Raw genomic sequence first — 19,625 nt, 5'->3', positions numbered from 1 at the left:
AGGTTGGAAGTTGATGCAATCCACATTACTGGTTCACTCTTGTCTTTTGTTGTGTTGTGTGCGTCCGTGAGAAGCTAAGGGTTGTCCTTAGTTTTTATTTTTTTCCTTCTTTCAAGAAAAACTTGAAGGCATTATTCCTAGGGAATCTCTCTCTATATATATAGTGGTCCCTTTTAAACTTTATTCATTCCCTATCCGTGACCTAACGAATCTAACTTTTCTACTACACAAAAAGAGAAGGTCGTTAATTGGTTGAATATATCGATGTCTCCTCAGCATATTAAAAGCGCAAGCAAATTGTATTATCTTCTGTCTTCTTTAGGAGTAATGGTTTCATTTAAGAATGTTCTTTTTCGAGTTTTTGCTTTTCTATAGCTTAATTCAGGAAAAAGAAATAATTAAGGTACGTACCTCGCACAAATTAATGCGATGTATTGTTAAGTAATTTCGTTACTTTCGTCAATAGTGGTACCTTTCAGCACTTTGACCAAAAACCAGCTCTTTCCCAAAGTCCTAACTAAGCACGTGACCATACTTTACAAGGTGTGCTTGATAAATTACTCATTTGTCCTTGATACTTATTGTGCTTCTTATGAAGGTCTTATGTGTAATTAAGAGGCAACCCTAAGCCCACAGATATATTTAATCGCTTCCAAAAATAATATCAAAAAAATCTTTTTGTATATATATATATATATTAGTATATTTTATATACTTTTTTGACTAACTATCCTCCAACCTATTTATATTTTGCCCAAATAAGAGTAATACTAAAATGTGACAAACTAATTAAAAAGAAAATAGTTTCGCATGAATATATAATTCCTATTTTTTACCTTGTATCTTTTCAACGATCAAATACTCCTATAAGGAAATTAGAGATAAATAAAAGAATTCAACATAGTATTAAAAACCTAATGCAGATAAGATTCACAATTTTCTACTTTTTCTTCTTCTTCCTAAAAACCACCTCTGTATCCAACCCAAATCCATCAATGCGCCTCCCCTCAATCAGCTCAGACATCTTGAACAATTCCTTAAGTGGCTCCACACTGTACAAATCATTAGCCGAATACTTATCAGCCCGTCTAGATAACGACACGTGTAACACGCAAATCCCCCCGGGCTTCAACGTCCGTTCGATCTCCCCTACAAACTTCCACGGATAAAGCGCATGATCAAACACATTTGAAAACTCCAAATCAAAAGTCTGATCATCAAACGGCTGATGATGAAAGTCACCTTTAATCACTAAGGGAGGATAAGGTACCAGATCAATGCCAACTGAATCGTTAACTCCGACCCGTTTTAGTGCCGCCACTTCCTGCCCGACCCGTGCACCAACACAAAGAGCTTTTGAATTATTAGATAAGAAACCTCGAAGCTTTAAATCTTCGAAGAATTCAGAGAAGACCCGGACTTTACGATCCCAATCCCGGGTTGTCCAGATTTGTCGGAGTTTCGGGTTAAGGGTCTTATTGAGCTGGCGCTCGATGTATGCATCGTAGGAGGAATAACCGGGTCGGATTCGGAGGTCCGGTGGGAGATTAGCGGTGGTGGGTTTTTGGAGAGAGTGACGTGGAGTTTGTAAACAGAGGAAGGCTAAGAAGGATAGAGAGAGAAAGAGGGAAAGGATGAAAGGCTTGAGGGCCAGAGGCAGTTTCTGAATATTTATCTTCATGCTTACATGATATGGAGAATGGATATATCTACACGTAAAATATTGGGTTTCTTATTTTGAAATTTGAACAGAAAGTTTGTTATGGAAAATTGAGGGGTGTCGAGGGAGGAGGATTGCGTGAAATAATAAGAAAAGCATAGAATTATAGAAATAAGGTGCTTTACATATGAAGCGGGTTTTTAAAAAGAAATACTCCTATATATTTGAGGCGCCCAAACAAAATGTATATATCTGTATTATAAACATATAATATACAACTTTTAGCCGCCCACTCAGTCACATAAACTAAAGATAGCTGGCAGACGTATAACATCAGTATAATTTATATTAATATGTGTATAATCATGTATAATCAATGTATAATATATGTATATAACTATTTGTGTAAATATTCCTTTTTTTTACCTGATATTTGTATATCACTTTGGAATCTGACTAATTCGACTTTGAGCTGCATAAGACACGTTAAAAGATAAAACACTCCTTGAATCGGGATATACAACCCAGTCTTAGTAGTAAGTAGATCTTTTTTTTTCTCCACCAAAGTAAGTAGAGCTTATATACTATAAAATCTTTATTCGTCATTAGGTGTTCGATTTTATTTGAACAAAAAATTTTAACGTAAGAGATTCGAATTGTATATATCTGTATACAAGCAGCTAAATAATCTTAACTTAATTTGAAGAATTCTGAACATAAGTGGCAAGATAATATCTTTAGGATAAATGGGACATCTAGAAAGTTATTGAAAGCTGGGAAGCAAGCTTTCCCAAAATTTTGAGTCGGATGATATCTCTTTTTTTCTTTTCGAGACAAATCGCCTGTAAACTAGCCATGGTTTTCTAACACTATTTTCTTTTATATGCTAAATCATCATGATTTCAGCGTTCGTAACTTAAAATTTGACATTCAAAATGTGCTTGCAGCTGCAGATGCTCATACAATTTTACTTCTAATATCTCCATGAAGTATCAAGTATCAACAAGCAAATGGCATTAAGAGAGTAAACAATGTAGAATTGACCAAAAATTGATTAAACTTCAGGAAATGCAGGATTATTGTTAATTATCTGTACTAACACCCTTATGGAAGACTATAAGGGTAATGCAGTATGCGTTAGATGAACACATGACAGGCCTAATTTTTACATCAACAAATATCCATCATACAAGAAACTTGAAAGAAAGAGTTATTAGGAAGGACTGGACAGTCCGTGTCCATCCACCAGTACCAACAAAACGGCACGAGCTACTTAGAGAATGCATCAACGAACAACAAGCAGAGATGTAACAAGCTAATGTATATGATCTACTCATTTAAGATGCATCATCAGATAACCCAAAGGACGGTAACAGCCAGCTTCTTTCCTTGGCATGCTCCACATAAAACGTGAATTTATCCTTTGCATTCGGAATGTCAAGAGCCAGATCATCAAGTCCATCCTTGATCCTCCCAAAGCCTTTAGTTATCTGGTTGATGGTGATAAGCCCCTCGTTAAAGCACTCTTGCAGCAAATCCAGCATCCTATCATTCTTCTTCTCCATTGCCATAACCAAAGCTTTCTTCACCACCTCATGGTTGAAGAATGGCATTCCAAGATCTCGTATGCACTGGCAAGCTTCGCTGAGAACACCACTACTTTCAAATTCCTCAAGGAGCTTTTGTATCTTATCCTTAGCATCCTCCACAGCCCATCCAGTCCCACCACCCCAACACCTTAGGATCCTTTCTCCAGCATGCCGAGCAGACAGAAGTGATTGAGCCGTACAGACGGTCTCCAATCCACTGCTGCAATTTGGTGGCAGCCTGTTCGATATCTCTTCCAAATTCAGTGGAGCAAGGACATCATCTATTACGGTCCTAGCAAGGAAAAGAGCGAGTTCATTGGAAGCATCTAAAATGTCAAGAGCTGTATCTTCTGCAGATTCCAGTAGCAACACAAATCCATTTACTATGTCTTCAGTTGAAAAAATCTCAATATGAAGTGCAGAAAGCAAAACAGATGCCATTTCCTTTTCCTTGTTTTTCCTGTCCATGGCAAGGGTGATTAGCTTCTTCAGAAAAATGGGGTTGAACTCAGGTTGCCCCAAATCTTCAAGACTCCGGATTAGCTCCGGAATGTCATCCGAAAAAAAATACTCATGGATTATGCTAACAATATGTTTCTTGTATTGCTTCATTTTTTCATCATCCGGACCATTTGCTTGCCCATTTTCCTCTGAGGTTTTCAGAAAAGATGCATCAAGCCACCCCTCGGAGATTGCCTGAGGAACAATTGACTGGAACAATGTTTTAGCAGAAGGAATATCCAGTGAAAGATCATCAATACTCTCGGCCAACCTAGCAAAGCCCTTCACCATTTGACTGGAACTTATAAGACCCTCTTCTGAAGCCTCCTTTAAAAGTTTTAGAATAAGTGGTTCAGCAGACCGCATCTCCATGGCTAAAACTAGAGCTCTCTTGACAACTTCATGATAGAAAAAAGAAACTTCCAACTGTCTTATGCATCTGCAGGCCTCAACAGTGTCTCCACTCTCAACATATTCTCTCAATAGTTCAGCAATCCTTTTCTTGACTTCCTCAACAGTGAACTGGGTGCTGCCACCCCAGCGCCTCTCTACAAGTTCTGCATGGTGTGGAGCTGAGAGATAGCTCTTCTCCGCAGTTTGCAACACCTGAAACCCCTTGGAGGATTCTGGGAGCATTTTTCTGACTCTGGCAATAAAAGCTGGTGGAAGAATGTCATCGACCACAGCCCGTGCAATGAATAAAGCAAGGATATTAACAGTATCTGGTATGTCCACTGACAAGTCATCAGCAGACTCCAGAAGCATGTAAAACCCCTTGCTGATCTGGGTAGGGCTGATGACATCGGCATAAAGAGCAGAAAGAAGAACTGAAGTCATTTCCTTCTCCTTGTCATGCCTATCCATTGCCAAAGAAACAAGCCTCTTAATAAAATATGGGTGATACTCAGTTGAACCTAATTCCTTGAGATCAGACGCAGCCTGTTCCACATTACCAGTGCTGAAGTATTCCTCTATAATTGATACTACTGATTTCTTATAATCATCTAATGGATCAGACACAGCAGTTCCTACAAGCTCATATGGCTCCTGTTCATTTACAGTAAAGGAGGAATATAGCATTAATATAAAAACCTCATGAAATATAACTGAGACAGTATTCTAATACACTGATCAATCTAGCAATTACAGGTAAAACGGACTAGATCACTAGAAGATGAATCAATTGGTTCAGAAAAGATGGAATTTCCTGATGGAAAACTAGAATTTTCTTTAACTAAGATATGTATTTTGTGTCCTCACTACTTTTTCTTTGAGAGAACAAAAGTTCTTCCCGTCATATGTGATTATAACTCTAAGGATTTAAATTTAAAATACTGCTCATCACCAGTAATGTTTCTTTTGATGACCATGCTTATGGCATATAGAAAAAATGTGGACTACATGTACTTCAAGGAAACAATTGGGAGCCTCGGCTTAGGGGTCAAGTAGGTTCCTCAGTGAAAAAGGTGTCTGAGTCTTAGGACTCAATTCTCTGCTGTTTTATGAATTCAGTAGAAAGGTATCTGGATTCTGGGAGCCATAACAAATCAGTAGCTATGGAGACAGATTATAAATAGACAGGAAAGAAAGAACAAGAAATTAATCATGCTGCATTGGATATACATTAGGTGCACTTAGAAAAATAACTTAGTACTGAAATATACTATCATTATGAACCTTCACTTCTGCCGTTCTCTACACAATCACGATACTTAGACTAAAGTGTATACATTAATTTCCTTTGCATTATTTCTTTCTCACCAATGATTCCCTCTCATTCTTCTAATTACCTTTTCTTTTGCATTTTAATCCAATATTGTATAGCGTACATAATGTTTGCAAGGTTTTAGAACCTGAGGGGAGGCATTATGGTCCATTGTACAATGTAATATTGCCAAAAAATGATTTCAGTACTCCAATGGAGAATAATGTAACATGCGATACAACAAATTTAAAGTTACTTTTTTCACCTAAGAAGTATAGTTGAATAAATCGCAAGACGCACCTCACCACTGTCGTAGTTTGGATCATTTCTATCAAGATGAGATTCACCTTCAGTATCGAGCAGTTTTCCCCAAGTGCCTTTACCACCAGCACCATCTGTTTCTCACCATCAAATAAAGAAAAGCATTCAGTATATGGACAGAAAAAGAAATTTTTCAAGAAAGCATACAAGCTGCATGCTTTTGCATTCGAGAACACGATAAAGTCGCAAGAGAAAGGGATGCCATTTCTCAATTTCCAGGCTTCAAACTATTGGAAAATCAATTGGTAAGGATTCAGGAGGATGAGGCAAGACAAGAAGGATGATACCAAAGCCTAGGCTAGTACCGCAGTACCTCAAAAGGTCACTCAGCTAGAGCTGCAAACCTGTTAAACCAACATGAGAGAGAGAGAGAGAGAGAGAGAGAGAGAGAGAGAGAGAGAGAACTGGACAATTAAAACCAATCACCTGCAAAACTAATGTCAGAAAAATGCTTGGACTATCACTCATGCGCCCTCGGGCAAGGATGTTACTAACGAACTTCAGCTCCTACTAGTTAGATCTTTGCACGATGAATATGACAAATCTAAAGTGCTGGTAGGGTAGGCAGTGTTGTCAAAGGCTCATTTGAGGCATGCTTACGCCCTAAAGCTCAAAGAAGCTCGGTCTAGGTGGTTCGCGTCCCTTACGCTGCGGTTCAATGTAGGCAAGGCACTAAAATGTGCGCCCAATTGACCACGAGTTCTATCTTGAATAAAATAGTACAAAATCTTAAATATTATTGGCAAAAACAAATATTATATGTTAAGAAAATCAACATGAATGAAGCTATTACTTTTGTCTTGCATTGCATACATATATATATATATATATATATATATGGTTCTTCGTTGCGCCTTCTTAAACTGCCCAAACTTCAATTGCAGTTCGCGCATAAAGCCTCAATAGACCTGGAGCACTTTCTAATGCTTTTCGCTTTTGACAACACTGCTTGTAGGTAAACATAAACTAAATCTTGGCATTAATAGAACACAACGCTCACATATCCACGAAAACTCATGAAAGGTCCCCACCCCACAAAAAACATACACTCCATCCTCCCTACTTTATTTCAACGCCATTTGGCTTGGCAAAGATGAAAGAGCTCTATCGCCCCTCTGCCGAGTATTCCACCCATTTACAAGATATTAACTTGATATGTGCGTTATATTAGTAATAAAAGAAATTTGAAGTACTAACTGAAAACTTAACAAGATAAGGAATACATCACCTCCAGATCTAATAAAGGACTTGTCAAATGAATTGAAATCTTTGGAACTCATGAAAAATCGTATTGAACATTATTACTAGAGTGAGTAACAATGGTGGTGTTCGCAGGTGTTCAAAGTACATTTGAGACGTTTAGAAAGAATGTCACGAATTAGGAATATGTGAGTAATAGAAGTAGAGTTTGGGCCAGCTTGGGCACACTTCGATCTAAGGCAATGGGCACATGCTACCTCTCACTAGCATAGACACTGGGTAACTCTGTCACCAAGCTTAACCAGATAAGAAAAATCACCCACTATTTTTTATCTCTGTTTGGATTTGAACCTTGCTCGCCCAAGTAATTTTTCACTTCATTTGACCTAGACCATGCTCTTGACCCAATAAGTCCTTTCCGAAATTATTGATATTGTATGGAGTAAAACATAGGTGTTACGGGGTACGCATAGTGGGAGCATGAGTTTAACTGGACTAAACAATTTTTAACACGAAATGAAAAATGCATATGTAAAAAAATCACTAAAATTTCAACACATCAAAATTTTGAACCCACAATTTCAAAATGCAAGGGCTGAGTGGTAAACTACCTTGCAAGGTTAAAGTCATCGAATTTAAATCCTAAAATTCACCTCTGACCAAGAACTCTTAGAGTATCACATAACACGGAAAATAAGTGTAGCACTATGTACAGTTCTCCGCACTGTAGCTTTTTTAAAAAAAACTATAAGCGTGATTGTTTTAAAACTATGAACAATTAAGTCCCACGAAGTACATCAATCCACAATAACGGGAGAAAAGTTCAAATTTTCCATATGCCTACCTTCAAAAGGGATTTACAATGGCATTTCTATTTCGATTATTCAATTTAAATTTTAGTCAGTTAAACAGTACAACTTTCTTTTTCTCTTAAGCTCAGTAAGAAGCACCAGGATGTAATCGGTTGACTGGGAATTAAAAGATAGTCCGTCATAATTCAGAGCCTACAATTCAATACAGAAACTTGAGAAGAACTAAAATATCGTCATGATTCAGCCAAAAAGTAATACTCACCCTTCTTAACACGGATATGTTTCCCTGAGTGCGTACGTCGTACATGTCTCACAGCAATTCCAGCTGTGGATGCCCTCCCACCTCCTGGTGCCTTCACGTGATGCTCCGACAGTAGAACGGACGAGGATTTCGTACCTGGAGACTTCAGAGTAGGAGACTTGGGTGAAGATGACAAAACCTCCACATTCGGCGGTGCAACATTCAACATCTCCCTCTGTTCTTTAGTCAGAAATCCCTCACCCGATGCCATTTCACAAAACCTGCACACATCAAACAATCAACTCTCCGCTTCAAATGTTAAGAAATAGCAGAATACATTCCATATTCTATTTATGTCCAGGTTTTTACCTCTCCACACTGCAAGTGGCTACAGTGATGAGTACGACCGATTCGATTAGTTAATCAGTTAATCGTGTAACGAACGTTAATTCCTCTGTTCTTGGCTCGGATCTCGAGCCAAGAGAGGATAGCAAATCGAGAACCAATCCAGAATCCGATCCTCAAATAGTCATAAAAACACACTCCAGCGTGCTGTTGAAACGCTAGATCAATGAAATCCAAGTGAAAAACGGTTAAATGGAAAAGATGAGTATATCCTTTTGTATGTATAGGTTTGTGGATTTATAGATTGAGATTTGACAAAGAAAAGCGTGAGAAGAGTGGGGGCACTGCCTGGAAATGGATGAGAATGAAGAGTATAAATAGGGAGGCTATGATTAAATGTACACGTCAGCAACAACGTCTCTATCCACGTGGCTTTCGCGCTTTAGCTGAGACTCTATTTGTGGAGCTCCATTCAACGTTACCTGATTTAGGGTTTGATAATTTCGTTACATTTATGCCCCTTTATTGGCAGACAGTGACAAAAAAATTAAATATGCATTGAATAAATTTTTGACCTAGCTAAATAATACTATAATTTTATGACTAAATGGTGCATAAGGTGGCTCCGCTACTTCTAGCAGAGAAAAGCTAGTTATTTGATTTGAAAAGTTGTCTACTATCTAGAAATAACAATGTTATTGCTTTAAGAAAATCCAAATATTCTGCGCAAACTTTAAACAACCTAAATATACATTTTCACAAAAGAACATCTATAAATACAGTAAACTTACATTTTTTCCATACTTATGATGACTCGTAATTATTTATTTGTTAGTCAATAATGTTGACGGTATGATTTAATTTAATGCAAAAAAAGATTAGAATAATGTCAAGAGTCTAAGGCTATTAAACACAGATACTTACAAAAATTAACACAAATTTTTTTATATTCATTTATTTAAAAGTTAATTCAAACATACAATCTCCTAAACTTGTGATGACTCCTGAATGATTGGATTTATGTAGTCAATTACGATTGTAGTCTCATAACAACGGGAAAAAAATGTTGGAATAGCGCAAAAAGTCATGAATAGTAAAAATTAAAATTCTCATCTTAAACTTAAGAACGTATAATTGGTAATATTATGTGCTCACATTTTGACGTTGGAGTTGGTCATACATTTTCTGAAAGTCTAAACAGCGGACTGCATCTACTCCTTCCTGTTTTTCCGTCTATTTCATTATGAAGATCATAAATTAGATACTTGAATGATATTTTGTGGTTAACGTAACATTTGATGGATGAGTTTAGTAAAACTTGTAAATTCAGGAGACTATGTCGGTCACTTTTGCATGTAGTCATCGTTGAACTCAAAAATGTCGTTACTGCCGAACCAAAGCTGATTAAAAGGAACTGAAACTCTATTAATGATCATAGCCAAACTTCAAGGACCAAGTTGGAACAAGTTCTTATTTTAAATAAATCAATTAAGTAAGCTTTGATGCACTATACTGCATATTTCTTCCATTGAATGAAGAGATTCGTCTTGTTAGTTTGCTTTTTGTTATTTTTTCCCCCTCCTGAAAATCCTTTAATTATTTACAAGTCTCTTGATAGATGGATGATCTCGAGACTCAATTTTGTTTCTCTCAAACGTCCAAATTTCTGTATTCTCAAATACCTTGAGAGTAAAAGAAGTCTGGACTCTGGAGAAGGCTAGTGAAACACATTCTGAATTTCTGATAATGCGGAAGACCAGGCATCGTTCTATAATGCAGTTTCTTAATTCCTAAACAAACGATTTTGCCCTCTAAATACCTTGAACATCCATTTGAAAAATGAGATACTACCGGATAAGGCTTTTAGGGAGGAAACACATCACTTCACCTGCATATAACTGAATCTTTTCCGCTCACTCTGTTCCAAATACTGAAACAAGCATAGACTATAGGTGAGACATGAAACACTACCTTAGGATGGTGAGCACAAATAATCCAAGCGCGTGTTCTTATTTCTCCAACAATTCTGCAACTTCAAGAGGCAAACAAGAGGTGAACATCTTGCGCAGTAAAAAATTCAACAGGAGAAATTAAGAGCACCTGCACTAAAGCCGCTCATTATTTGCCCTATTGGTACTCATCCCTTCTGTAGCTTTTAGATTAAGTAGCTGCTCATGTCTATACATTCAACATGTGCTTTTAACTGTAAATACTCATACAGTGGATTTTTATTCCCAAGTATCAAGACTACTCATACAGTGGACTTCTATTTCTAAGTATCAAAACGCTAATGGCATCGTGCAGCAAGTCAGTGATGTAAAATTCCCAAAAAAGATTAAAATTCAGGGAAAGCAGATTATGTAAATGATCTGCACTAACATTCTTATGGAAGACAGTAAAGATTAAGCTAATGTAGTATGTGTTTACCACTACAGCAGAGGAATACGGGGGCCTAGTTTTTACATCAACAAATATCCATCATATAAGAAACTTTAGATGAAAGAAAAGGAACTAGAAGGGATTGGACAGTCGAGGTCAGTCCACTCCCAATAAAAGGGTGCAAGCTACTTCTAGATAAGGCAACAACGAACAACATACAGAGATGAAACAAGCTTAATGTAGATGATTCTACTCATTAAGATGCATCAGATAACCCAAAAGTCGGTAACAGCCAGCCTCTTTGCCGAGCTCCACATAAAACGTGAATTTATCCTTTGCATTCGGAATGTCAAGAGCCAGATAACCCAAAAGTCGGTAACAGCCAGCCTCTTTCTTTGCCGAGCTCCACATAAAACGTGAATTTATCCTTTGCATTCGGAATGTCAAGAGCCAGATCATCAAGTCCATCCTTGATCCTCCCAAAGCCTTTAGTTATCTGGTTGATGGTGATAAGCCCCTCGTTAAAGCACTCTTGCAGCAAATCCAGCATCCTATCATTCTTCTTCTCCATTGCCATAACCAAAGCTTTCTTCACTACCTCATGGTTGAAGAATGGCATCCCAATATCCCGAATGCATTGACAAGCTTCACTGATAACACCACCACTTTCAAATTCCTCAAGAAGTTTCTGTATCTTATCCTTTGCATCCTCCACAGCCCAGCCAGTCCCACCACCCCAACACCTCAGGATCCTTTCTCCAGCATGGCGTGCAGACAAAAGTGATTGAGCCAAACAGACAGTTTCAGCACCACTGCTGCAATTTGGTGGCAACCTGGTCGTTATCTCCTCCATATTCAGTGGAGCAAGGACATCATCTATTACAGCCCTAGCAAGGAAAAGGGCTAGTTCATTGGAAGCATCTAAAATGTCAAGTGCAGTATCTTCAGCGGATTCCAGCAGCATCACAAAGCCATTCACTATGTCTTCAGTAGAAAAAATCTCAATATGAAGTGCAGAAAGCAAAACAGATGCCATTTCCTTTTCCTTGTTTTTCCTGTCCATGGCAAGGGTGATTAGCTTCTTCAGAAAAACAGGGTTATACTCAGGTGCCCCCAAATCTTCCAGACTCCGGATTAGCTCCGGAATGTCATCCGAGAGAAAGTATTCATGGATTATATTAACAATCTGTTTTTTGTACTGCTTCACTTTTTCATCATCTGAACCATTTGCTTGCCCATCTCCACCTGAGGCTTTTAGAAAAGATGCATCAAGCCATCCATCAGAGACTGCCCGAGGAACAATTGACTGGAACAACGTTTTAGCAGAAGGAATATCAAGACAAAGATCATCAATACTCTCAGCCAACCTAGAAAAGCCCTTCACCATTTGACTGGAACTTATAAGACCCTCTTCTGCAGCCTTCTTTAGAAGTTTCAGAATAAGTGGCTCAGCAGACGGCATCTCCATGGCTAAAACCAAAGCTCTCTTGACAACTTCATGATAGAAAAAAGAAACTTCCAATTTTCTTATGCATCTGCAGGCCTCAGCAGTGTCTCCACTCTCAACATATTCCCTCAAAAGGTCAGCAATTCTTTTCTTGACTTCCTCGACAGTGAAATGGGTGCTGCCACCCCAGCGCCTCTCAACAAGTTCTGCATGGTGTGGAGCTGAGAGATAGCTCTTCTCAGCAGTTTGCAGCACCTGACGCCCCTTGTAGGAGTCTGGGAGCATTTTTCTGGCTCTGGCAATAAAAGCTGGTGGAAGAATGTCATCGACCACAGCCCGTGCGATGAATAATGCAAGGATATCAACAGTATCTGGTATGTCCACTGCCAAGTCATCAGCAGACTCCAGAAGCATGAAAAAACCCTGGCTAATCTGGGTAGGATTGATGACATCAGCATAAAGAGCAGAAAGAAGAACAGAAGCCATTTCCTTCTCCTTATCATGCCTATCCATTGCCATAGAAACAAGCTTCTTAATAACATATGGGTGATACTCGGTCGAACCTAATTCCTTGAGATCAGATGCAGCCACTTCAACGTCACCAGTGCTAAAGTATTCCTCTATAATTGATACTACAGATTTCTTGTAATCATCTAATGGATCAGAGACAGCAGTTGAAACAAGCTCATACGGTTCCTGTTCAGTAACAGTCAAGACGTGAGACAACATCAATATAATAACCTTACTGTTCTTCAGTTCCAACAAGCTCATATGGTTCCTGTTCAGATATAGTCAAGGCGTAAGACAACATTAATATAATAACCTTCAAGAGAATTACGGATGCACTTCTCACAACACCGATAACTCCAGCAGTTATAGGTAAAACAGAATATAAAATGAATCGATTGGTTCAGGAAAAAAAGGAGTTAGCAGATGGAAAATTAAAAATTTCCTTCAAGGATAAGTACTATGTGTGATCCCTTCCCTTGATCTGGCATTGTAGTATCTAAGATTAGAAGTTAAAATACAGCTCTGAACCTTTAACGTTTGTTAATAACCGCTGCTTAAAACCATTGATTTGATTAGATACAACACGAAGACAACCGTGGACTAGGACTATCATATAATTCAAAGAAAGGATTGTGAATCTTAGGATGCAGAACTTGTTTGTTATGTTACTAATCAGAGGGCAAAAATTGCAGGTCATGACGAATTATTCAGTAAGGAGGCAGATGTAAACTGGCAGGAAAAGAAAGAAAAAGAAACTAATCATGGTGAATTGAGAACTTAGAAGAATAACTTTACAATGCTTTCTGCAGAAATATACCATTGTCGTGAACCTTCACTTCGACTCTTCTCTATACAATCATTATGGTTAGATTAAACATTATTCTTTTGTTTCTTTCTCACCAATTGTGAGCACCTAATTTTTGACTATATTTGAATTTTTATCACCTTCTACTATGTAAATATTTTCAGAATTTAATATATATTTTTTAGCTTTGTTACACTATATATATATATATATATAGAGAGAGAAAAATTATTAATAATTTAAAAGGTCAATTATTACTATTAGTATTATTTTTATCTTTATTTTTAAATAAAATGAATTAAAAACCGAAAATAAATAAAAAAAATAATTATTATTTTTTAAAAAACAAATTTCGGATGGGAATTAAAAAATAGGAAAAGTAGAAATATAAAATTGAAAAGTAAAAGTAAAAGAAAGTGGAAAATTAAAAAAATAAAAGTAAAAGAATGTGGAAATTTAAAAAATGAAAAGTAAAATAAAGTTGGAATTAAAAAATAAAAGTAAGGGTATCTGATTTTTTTTTATTTTAAAAAAAAGTAAAAGTAAGTGGGAAATAAAAAAAGAAAGGTAAAATAAGTGGGAAATAAAAAAAGAAAAGTAAAAAAGTGGGATTTTAAATATATTAAAAGTAAAAAAGTGAGAAATTAAAAAATAAAAGTAAAGGAAAGTGGGGAATTATTTTTTTTAAAAAATAAGAAAAATGGGAAGTGAAAATTATTTTTAATTAAAAATAAAAAAATCATAAATACTAAAAATCTGAAAATTTCGAAATTGTTTTTCTATAAATAGAAGAGAAATGTGATGAAAAAAAGAGGGGGAGAGAGAAAGGAAAAAATAGGGAGGAAGGAATTGAGAAAAAATTATTTTCTTCTAGGATAAGGAAATTTCTACTCGTGTCATTCTTTCTTCGACTTTCTTTCAAAAAATCCAGCAATTCATCACCTAAATCCAGCACCACAAAAACGAGCCGAAAACCCAGTGAAACAGTCCCCTTTTGTATAGAAAACAACAACTCCAAAGTTGAGTCGTCGAGTTCGAGCTCCATTTGTCGATTTTGGTCGAGGCTCCATTTACATCCTTGTCCATTGTCCGAGCTTCAAAACAGTCTTGTAAAGGTCCATTTATCTCATCATTGTTTTATTAAGATATTATGCTTGAATATATAATTTGATCTTATTTAGATTCATGAAGATTGAAATAATTGTTTTTTGTATTAATTGTTAGGTCTCATTAGCTTTGTTAAATTTTGCTACTTTCTTAATGATTAACATGAAGATTTATAAAAAATAATTTTTGGGCACGTAGTGAATGTTTGAACTTTGGGGATAAAATCTATGTCTGCTAGTTGAAATTGAAAAATGGGGTTTGGACTTAAAAACAAATAATGATTGGGCCCGGTGGTTGGGTTGTTCTTAATGAAACATGTACTACTGCAATTGACTAATTGATAAGGGAGTAGCTTGATGAACTAGTATCTGGGCATACTCATTAATTGGCTTTAAAGAGCAAATTGTACAACGATCCAATTTAATTTATCTGGTCCAAAATAGTTTCTGTCAGGCTCAATTTAGTAAGAGCAAAAGCTGACCCATTTTCCACAATTGATTTCCATAGCTCTTGACCTTACACAGATCTCAAACCCGTAAGGAAAAACAAATCATGAACACGTGCTAGTTGTTTTAGGCGCGATTAATAAATCATCGTGACTATGAATATGGTTCATGTGGCATGGTCACGATACGTAAACCCCAACTCAAGTGCGCGTTTCACGCGACTTGACTTCAACTTCGGATAATAATAAAAATAAACATGTTATAAATCGCGGGTGCGTTTCACGTGACGCGATTCACAATATGTACAAAAACAAATGAGTTTGCGACATCGCGACTTGTTCAAATAAGTTCCATAAATATTAAAAAGCGGTAAAAAACAAAAATGCACAATAGGTTTAAAACATGTAATAAATCAGATAATTACGCCAAGTATTAATTGTTAAGCGACCGTGCTAAAACTACGGAACTTGGGAGTGCCTCACACCTTCTCCCAGGTTAACAGAATTCCTTATCCGGTCTTCTGTGTTCGCGGACCAAAAAAAAGAGTCAAATTTACTCGATTTGGAATTCTAAAATAAACCGGTGACTTGGGACACCATAAATTATTTCAAGTGGCGACTCTGAAGTAAATAAATAATCTCATTTCGAATAATGTCACTTAAATTGGAAAAACTCCCTATCCCCTATCCCCTCGGGAAAAAGGAGGTGTGACACCAATGATTCCGTTCATCATTCTTTAAATTTCTTTTTCTCCATTCTAATCCACAATTGTGTAGTGCAGGCACTAAGTCTTTAGAACCCGAAGGGGACATTAATTGTACAATGTAACATTGCCAAAAAAATGAGTTTATGCCAAAAAATGAGTTTATTTAATTAGCTATTCAAAAACGTAATGTGCAATATAACAAATCTGAAGTTATTTTATCACATGCGGCCAGTATAGCTTTTGTAGGACTCACCTCACCACTATCATAATTGGGATCATTCCTATCAATATGAGATTCACCATCAGTTTCCAACAACTTTCCCCAGGTGCCTTTACCACCGGCTCCGTCTGTTTTTGACATCAAATGCAGGAAAGCCTTCAGTATATGTGCAGAAAAAGAAATTGGGAAAAAACCCTTATAAGCTTGCATGCTTTTAATGAGAACACTGAAATCTACATCAGAAGGAAGAAAGAAAAGAAAACGATATTAACGATATCTACTTTAACTCCAAACAAAAGAACAAAAACATGATGGAGATGCAATTAACTCTAATAAATGTAACTTCAGCGCTTAACAGAAGGGAGAAATAAACAAACCACACCCAAGATCCTAAAAGGCAAAACCAAATTAACACTGCGGTTGCACCTGACAAATGATACTCAAGATTGCATCCCGCATATATTAGCACTGGGTTAGTTTTATCAATCATTGGATGCTCCACAGTGTGCTTCAGCAATTCAACTCCTAAACAATCTAAAACAGTTGGCTGATCTACCTATTGACTTTTCTCTACCAATGACTATCGGAGATCCGCAGCTTAAATGCTGATACAGCTGTCCAGACTGATCTTAAGAAACTACCAAAATGCAAACAGATCAACCAAATACTTCTTCCTGAAAACAGTCAGTGTTCAGGGAACACCAAATGTAAGCTATAACAGCTATATCCTCTTAACCGTGTGTAAATTTGCATAGACAAAGTCACAAAAACTGTATGCAGCCCAAAAGCAGTGTATTGACATCGAAGTACCAATACACCAGGTTCACAAGGATATCGAGACACTCTAATACAACAAATAAAAACAGTACCAACAACTACTCACCAGTGAAGGATACATCTGAAAAGGAAAGACTTAACCTACTCAATCCTCAATTCTTGATATTGTCTATGTGCGCTTACCGGAACTCTTGCATCAAATTAACATGAGATAGCACTGTGGCATTACAGCATTTCTTCTTCTTCTTCTTCTTCTTTTCCTTTTTTTTTTGTCAATATTAATCCACGCATAACGTGAAATAAGTTCGCATTAGCTCAATGCCTCCCTCCGAAGAGGGATTTACAATTTCATTCATCATTCGTCATTCAATTACTTACAGTGAATTAGAATCACTTAAACAATATAACTTATTTCAGTCTTAACTCAATAGGAAGCACTAGACGTAGAATATCGTCATGATTCAGCCAAAAAGCAATACTCACCCTTCTTAACACGGATGTGTTTCCCCGAGTGTGTACGTCGTACGTGTCTCACGGCAATTCCAGCCGTGGATACCTTTCCACCGCCTGGTGGTGCCTTCACGCAATGTTCCGACAAGAGAACTGACGAAGACTTAGGAGAAGATGACAAAACGTCAGCGTTCGGAGGTGCAACATTCAACATCTCCCTCTGTTCTTCAGTCAGAAATCCCTCATTCGATGCCATTTCACAAAACCTGCACACATCAAACAATCAAGATACAGTTACATAACGACGCCGCTCTGAACGGTTAAAAATCACGTAATAACTCAGTATTTCTTTCTTTTCTTTCCGAGTTTTTACCTCTCTGCACTGCAGTGGAAACAGTGAAGAGAGCGAGCGATTCGAAACCCTAACCAGCCACTTGCAAAGCTCCGTGTAAAGAACAAAATCCTCTGTTCTTGGCTCGGATCTCGAGCCAAGAGAGGATACAGAAAACAGAGAATCCGATCCTCAAATAGTCAATAGAAACACACAACAGTGTAGTGCTGAAACCCTAGATCAATGAACTGGAAAATGATGTGTAGATTTATATGTATGAATGAACTGGAATAGGTTTGTGGATTTAGATTGAAAAAGAAAAGCGTGAGAAGAGTGGGGTACTGAGTGGAAATGGAAGAGAATGAAGAGCATAAATAGGGAGGCTACGGTTACATTTACACGTCAGCAACGATGAGCCTATCCACGTGGCGTTCGCGCTTAAGCTGAGACTCTATTCATGGAGCTCCATCCAGCGTGCCCGATTAGGGTTTTGGTTAATTTGAAGTTACATTGATACCCCTCACTTGGAAGGTGGTTTTTCTTTTATGACATTGGTAGCCGAGTCAGTTTATGTACACCTCGATTAGATACCAGATAATTTTACCTATAAAAAAAATAGAATAAAAACTTATTATTTTTTGCATCCATTAAAATTTGAATCTGAAACTTTATGATTTTCCTCCCACTTCATTCAACAGTACTAACATATGCAAAATGAAAAAGTGATAGAAAGTTCATGTTCTTAAATACGCCTTATTTTCATTTAAATAATGAAGGTGCTCGGGTTAACTTGAGTACTTCAACTATTTCACGGGATATTTGTTGCCTTTTATCGATAGATACACCATATAACTTTATTCACCCGTGTTTAAGCAAATAAAAATAAATTATCTAGTGCCTCGAAAATTTGAGCCCTACAATTCTAAATTTTCTAGTTACTCCTTTACAAGCAACATTAGTTATGGATATGAGGAGCGTTGACAAGGATGATAAGAAAGATCCTTTTAAAGACCTCTAGAATAACATAAATGGAAAATTGCCATTCTTGATTCTTGAAGGATGCAAGTGGTATTTTTAATGATATGAAGTGAGTATTTGTTAGGAGAGGATTTTTATTTCTCACTACCTTTGATGTATATGCCTAAACAAGCACTTGAAATTTTATTTACAAACTATAAACTTAGAACATTAGCTGAAAATGCTCTATGCAAATTAATACTTAACAATCAAAAGATAGACTTTCACCAATAAACTAACACAATTTATTTATAACCATTTTTTGAAAAGCTGACCCAAATATACAATCCTTTCCAAATATATGATAACTCATGAATTATCTGGCATATTGATAAGTAGGAATTTTGACTGCTTATTAGCACCTTTTTGCTTTAATTTTAGTCCGAAAATATTATAATTTGTGTTCCCGAAACTAATAAAATTGTGTAAATTGCAGGAATATTGGGAGTTTGGTCTACCATGATGAAATCTAACTCAAAAAGGAGTATTCCGAAGCACAAGGCATTAAAGAGCGCATAGGCAAAGAAGTGCGGTCCGCAGAAGGATTTCTGCGGTCGCGGAAGAAATTGCGGACCACAGAATTCCATCTACGGCCGCAAACCAAGCAACAGAACCCAATAGGATTTTGACCAATGTGTTGACCGCACCTGAATTGTGCGGCCGCAGAACAGGGCTTTCACTGACAAAAATTCAAACTTCAGAGAATATGCAAAAAGACCAAGTCCCCGTGCCTTGCTGAAGTGCGGACTACAAAAGAATTGTGCGGCCACAGAAGTTGCTTTGCAGTCGCAATTCAGAAATGTGCGGCTGCAAAACCCACTCTCCTGCAGCTGAAGAAATCTGCGGACCGCACATGGAATTGTGCGGCCGCAGAACCTCTCGATGGGCATTTTTGTTAGCGAATTCTAGCCCACTATAAATAGATACATTTCACAATTTTAGGTCAAGTTTCAGAGTAGAAAGTTATTGTAGCCGTTACCTTTTACCATTTTAGGAAGTTTGATTATTTAGTGTTTAAACATTATATTTCATCAATTTAATCTTTGATTATGGGTT

At 37.0% G+C, this 19,625-nt stretch overlaps 3 protein-coding genes across 5 annotated transcripts; all 3 read right to left on the bottom strand.

The window, feature by feature from the left end:
- Positions 1-804: 804 nt before the first annotated feature.
- On the bottom strand, positions 805-1,816 carry LOC104106344 (uncharacterized). The gene has a single exon (XM_009614870.4). The coding sequence runs from the start codon at positions 1,679-1,681 to the stop codon at positions 941-943; it is 741 nt and encodes a 246-aa protein (XP_009613165.1). The 5' UTR covers positions 1,682-1,816; the 3' UTR covers positions 805-940.
- Positions 1,817-2,671: 855 nt separating this feature from the next.
- Positions 2,672-8,730, bottom strand: LOC104106343 (MA3 DOMAIN-CONTAINING TRANSLATION REGULATORY FACTOR 1-like). Its single transcript, XM_009614869.4, has 4 exons — positions 8,399-8,730; positions 8,051-8,310; positions 5,756-5,850; positions 2,672-4,797 (listed from the first exon to the last, which is right to left on the bottom strand). The coding sequence occupies exons 2-4, from the start codon at positions 8,298-8,300 to the stop codon at positions 2,998-3,000; spliced, it is 2,145 nt and encodes a 714-aa protein (XP_009613164.1). The 5' UTR covers positions 8,301-8,310; positions 8,399-8,730; the 3' UTR covers positions 2,672-2,997.
- A 1,943-nt stretch (positions 8,731-10,673) lies between these two features.
- Positions 10,674-17,905, bottom strand: LOC104106342 (MA3 DOMAIN-CONTAINING TRANSLATION REGULATORY FACTOR 1-like). Of its 3 annotated transcripts, XM_070197426.1 has the most exons (5): positions 17,595-17,905; positions 17,255-17,487; positions 16,028-16,122; positions 11,141-12,896; positions 10,674-11,050 (listed from the first exon to the last, which is right to left on the bottom strand). In XM_070197426.1, the coding sequence occupies exons 2-5, from the start codon at positions 17,475-17,477 to the stop codon at positions 11,010-11,012; spliced, it is 2,115 nt and encodes a 704-aa protein (XP_070053527.1). In that variant the 5' UTR covers positions 17,478-17,487; positions 17,595-17,905; the 3' UTR covers positions 10,674-11,009. The 3 variants fall into 3 exon arrangements, with proteins under 3 accessions (XP_070053527.1, XP_070053528.1, XP_070053529.1); XM_070197427.1 differs by having other exon boundaries at positions 10,674-12,896; XM_070197428.1 differs by lacking the exon at positions 17,595-17,905 and having other exon boundaries at positions 11,141-12,978; positions 17,255-17,396.
- Positions 17,906-19,625: the final 1,720 nt, after the last annotated feature.

Source organism: Nicotiana tomentosiformis, chromosome 3 (assembly GCF_000390325.3).
Source record: "Nicotiana tomentosiformis chromosome 3, ASM39032v3, whole genome shotgun sequence".
In the NCBI taxonomy this organism is placed as follows: Eukaryota; Viridiplantae; Streptophyta; class Magnoliopsida; order Solanales; family Solanaceae; genus Nicotiana; species Nicotiana tomentosiformis.
The sequence above is the reverse complement of the archived record's forward strand: the minus strand, read 5'-3'. Positions and strand labels throughout refer to the sequence as shown.

What these genes read in the sequence shown, in the direction of transcription:
- LOC104106344 (XM_009614870.4), bottom strand. Translation starts at nt 1,681, where the DNA reads ATGAAGATAAATATTCAGAAACTGCCTCTGGCCCTCAAGCCTTTCATC.
- LOC104106342 (XM_070197426.1), bottom strand. Translation starts at nt 17,477, where the DNA reads ATGGCATCGAATGAGGGATTTCTGACTGAAGAACAGAGGGAGATGTTG. An exon ending in ACACATCCGTGTTAAGAAGG is followed by an intron (nt 16,123 to 17,254) that starts GTGAGTATTGCT and finishes TGTCAAAAACAG; the next exon opens with ACGGAGCCGGTGGTAAAGGC. An exon ending in CCAATTATGATAGTGGTGAG is followed by an intron (nt 12,897 to 16,027) that starts GTGAGTCCTACA and finishes GTTACTGAACAG; the next exon opens with GAACCGTATGAGCTTGTTTC.
- LOC104106343 (XM_009614869.4), bottom strand. Translation starts at nt 8,300, where the DNA reads ATGGCATCGGGTGAGGGATTTCTGACTAAAGAACAGAGGGAGATGTTG. An exon ending in ACATATCCGTGTTAAGAAGG is followed by an intron (nt 5,851 to 8,050) that starts GTGAGTATTACT and finishes GGTGAGAAACAG; the next exon opens with ATGGTGCTGGTGGTAAAGGC. An exon ending in CAAACTACGACAGTGGTGAG is followed by an intron (nt 4,798 to 5,755) that starts GTGCGTCTTGCG and finishes GTAAATGAACAG; the next exon opens with GAGCCATATGAGCTTGTAGG.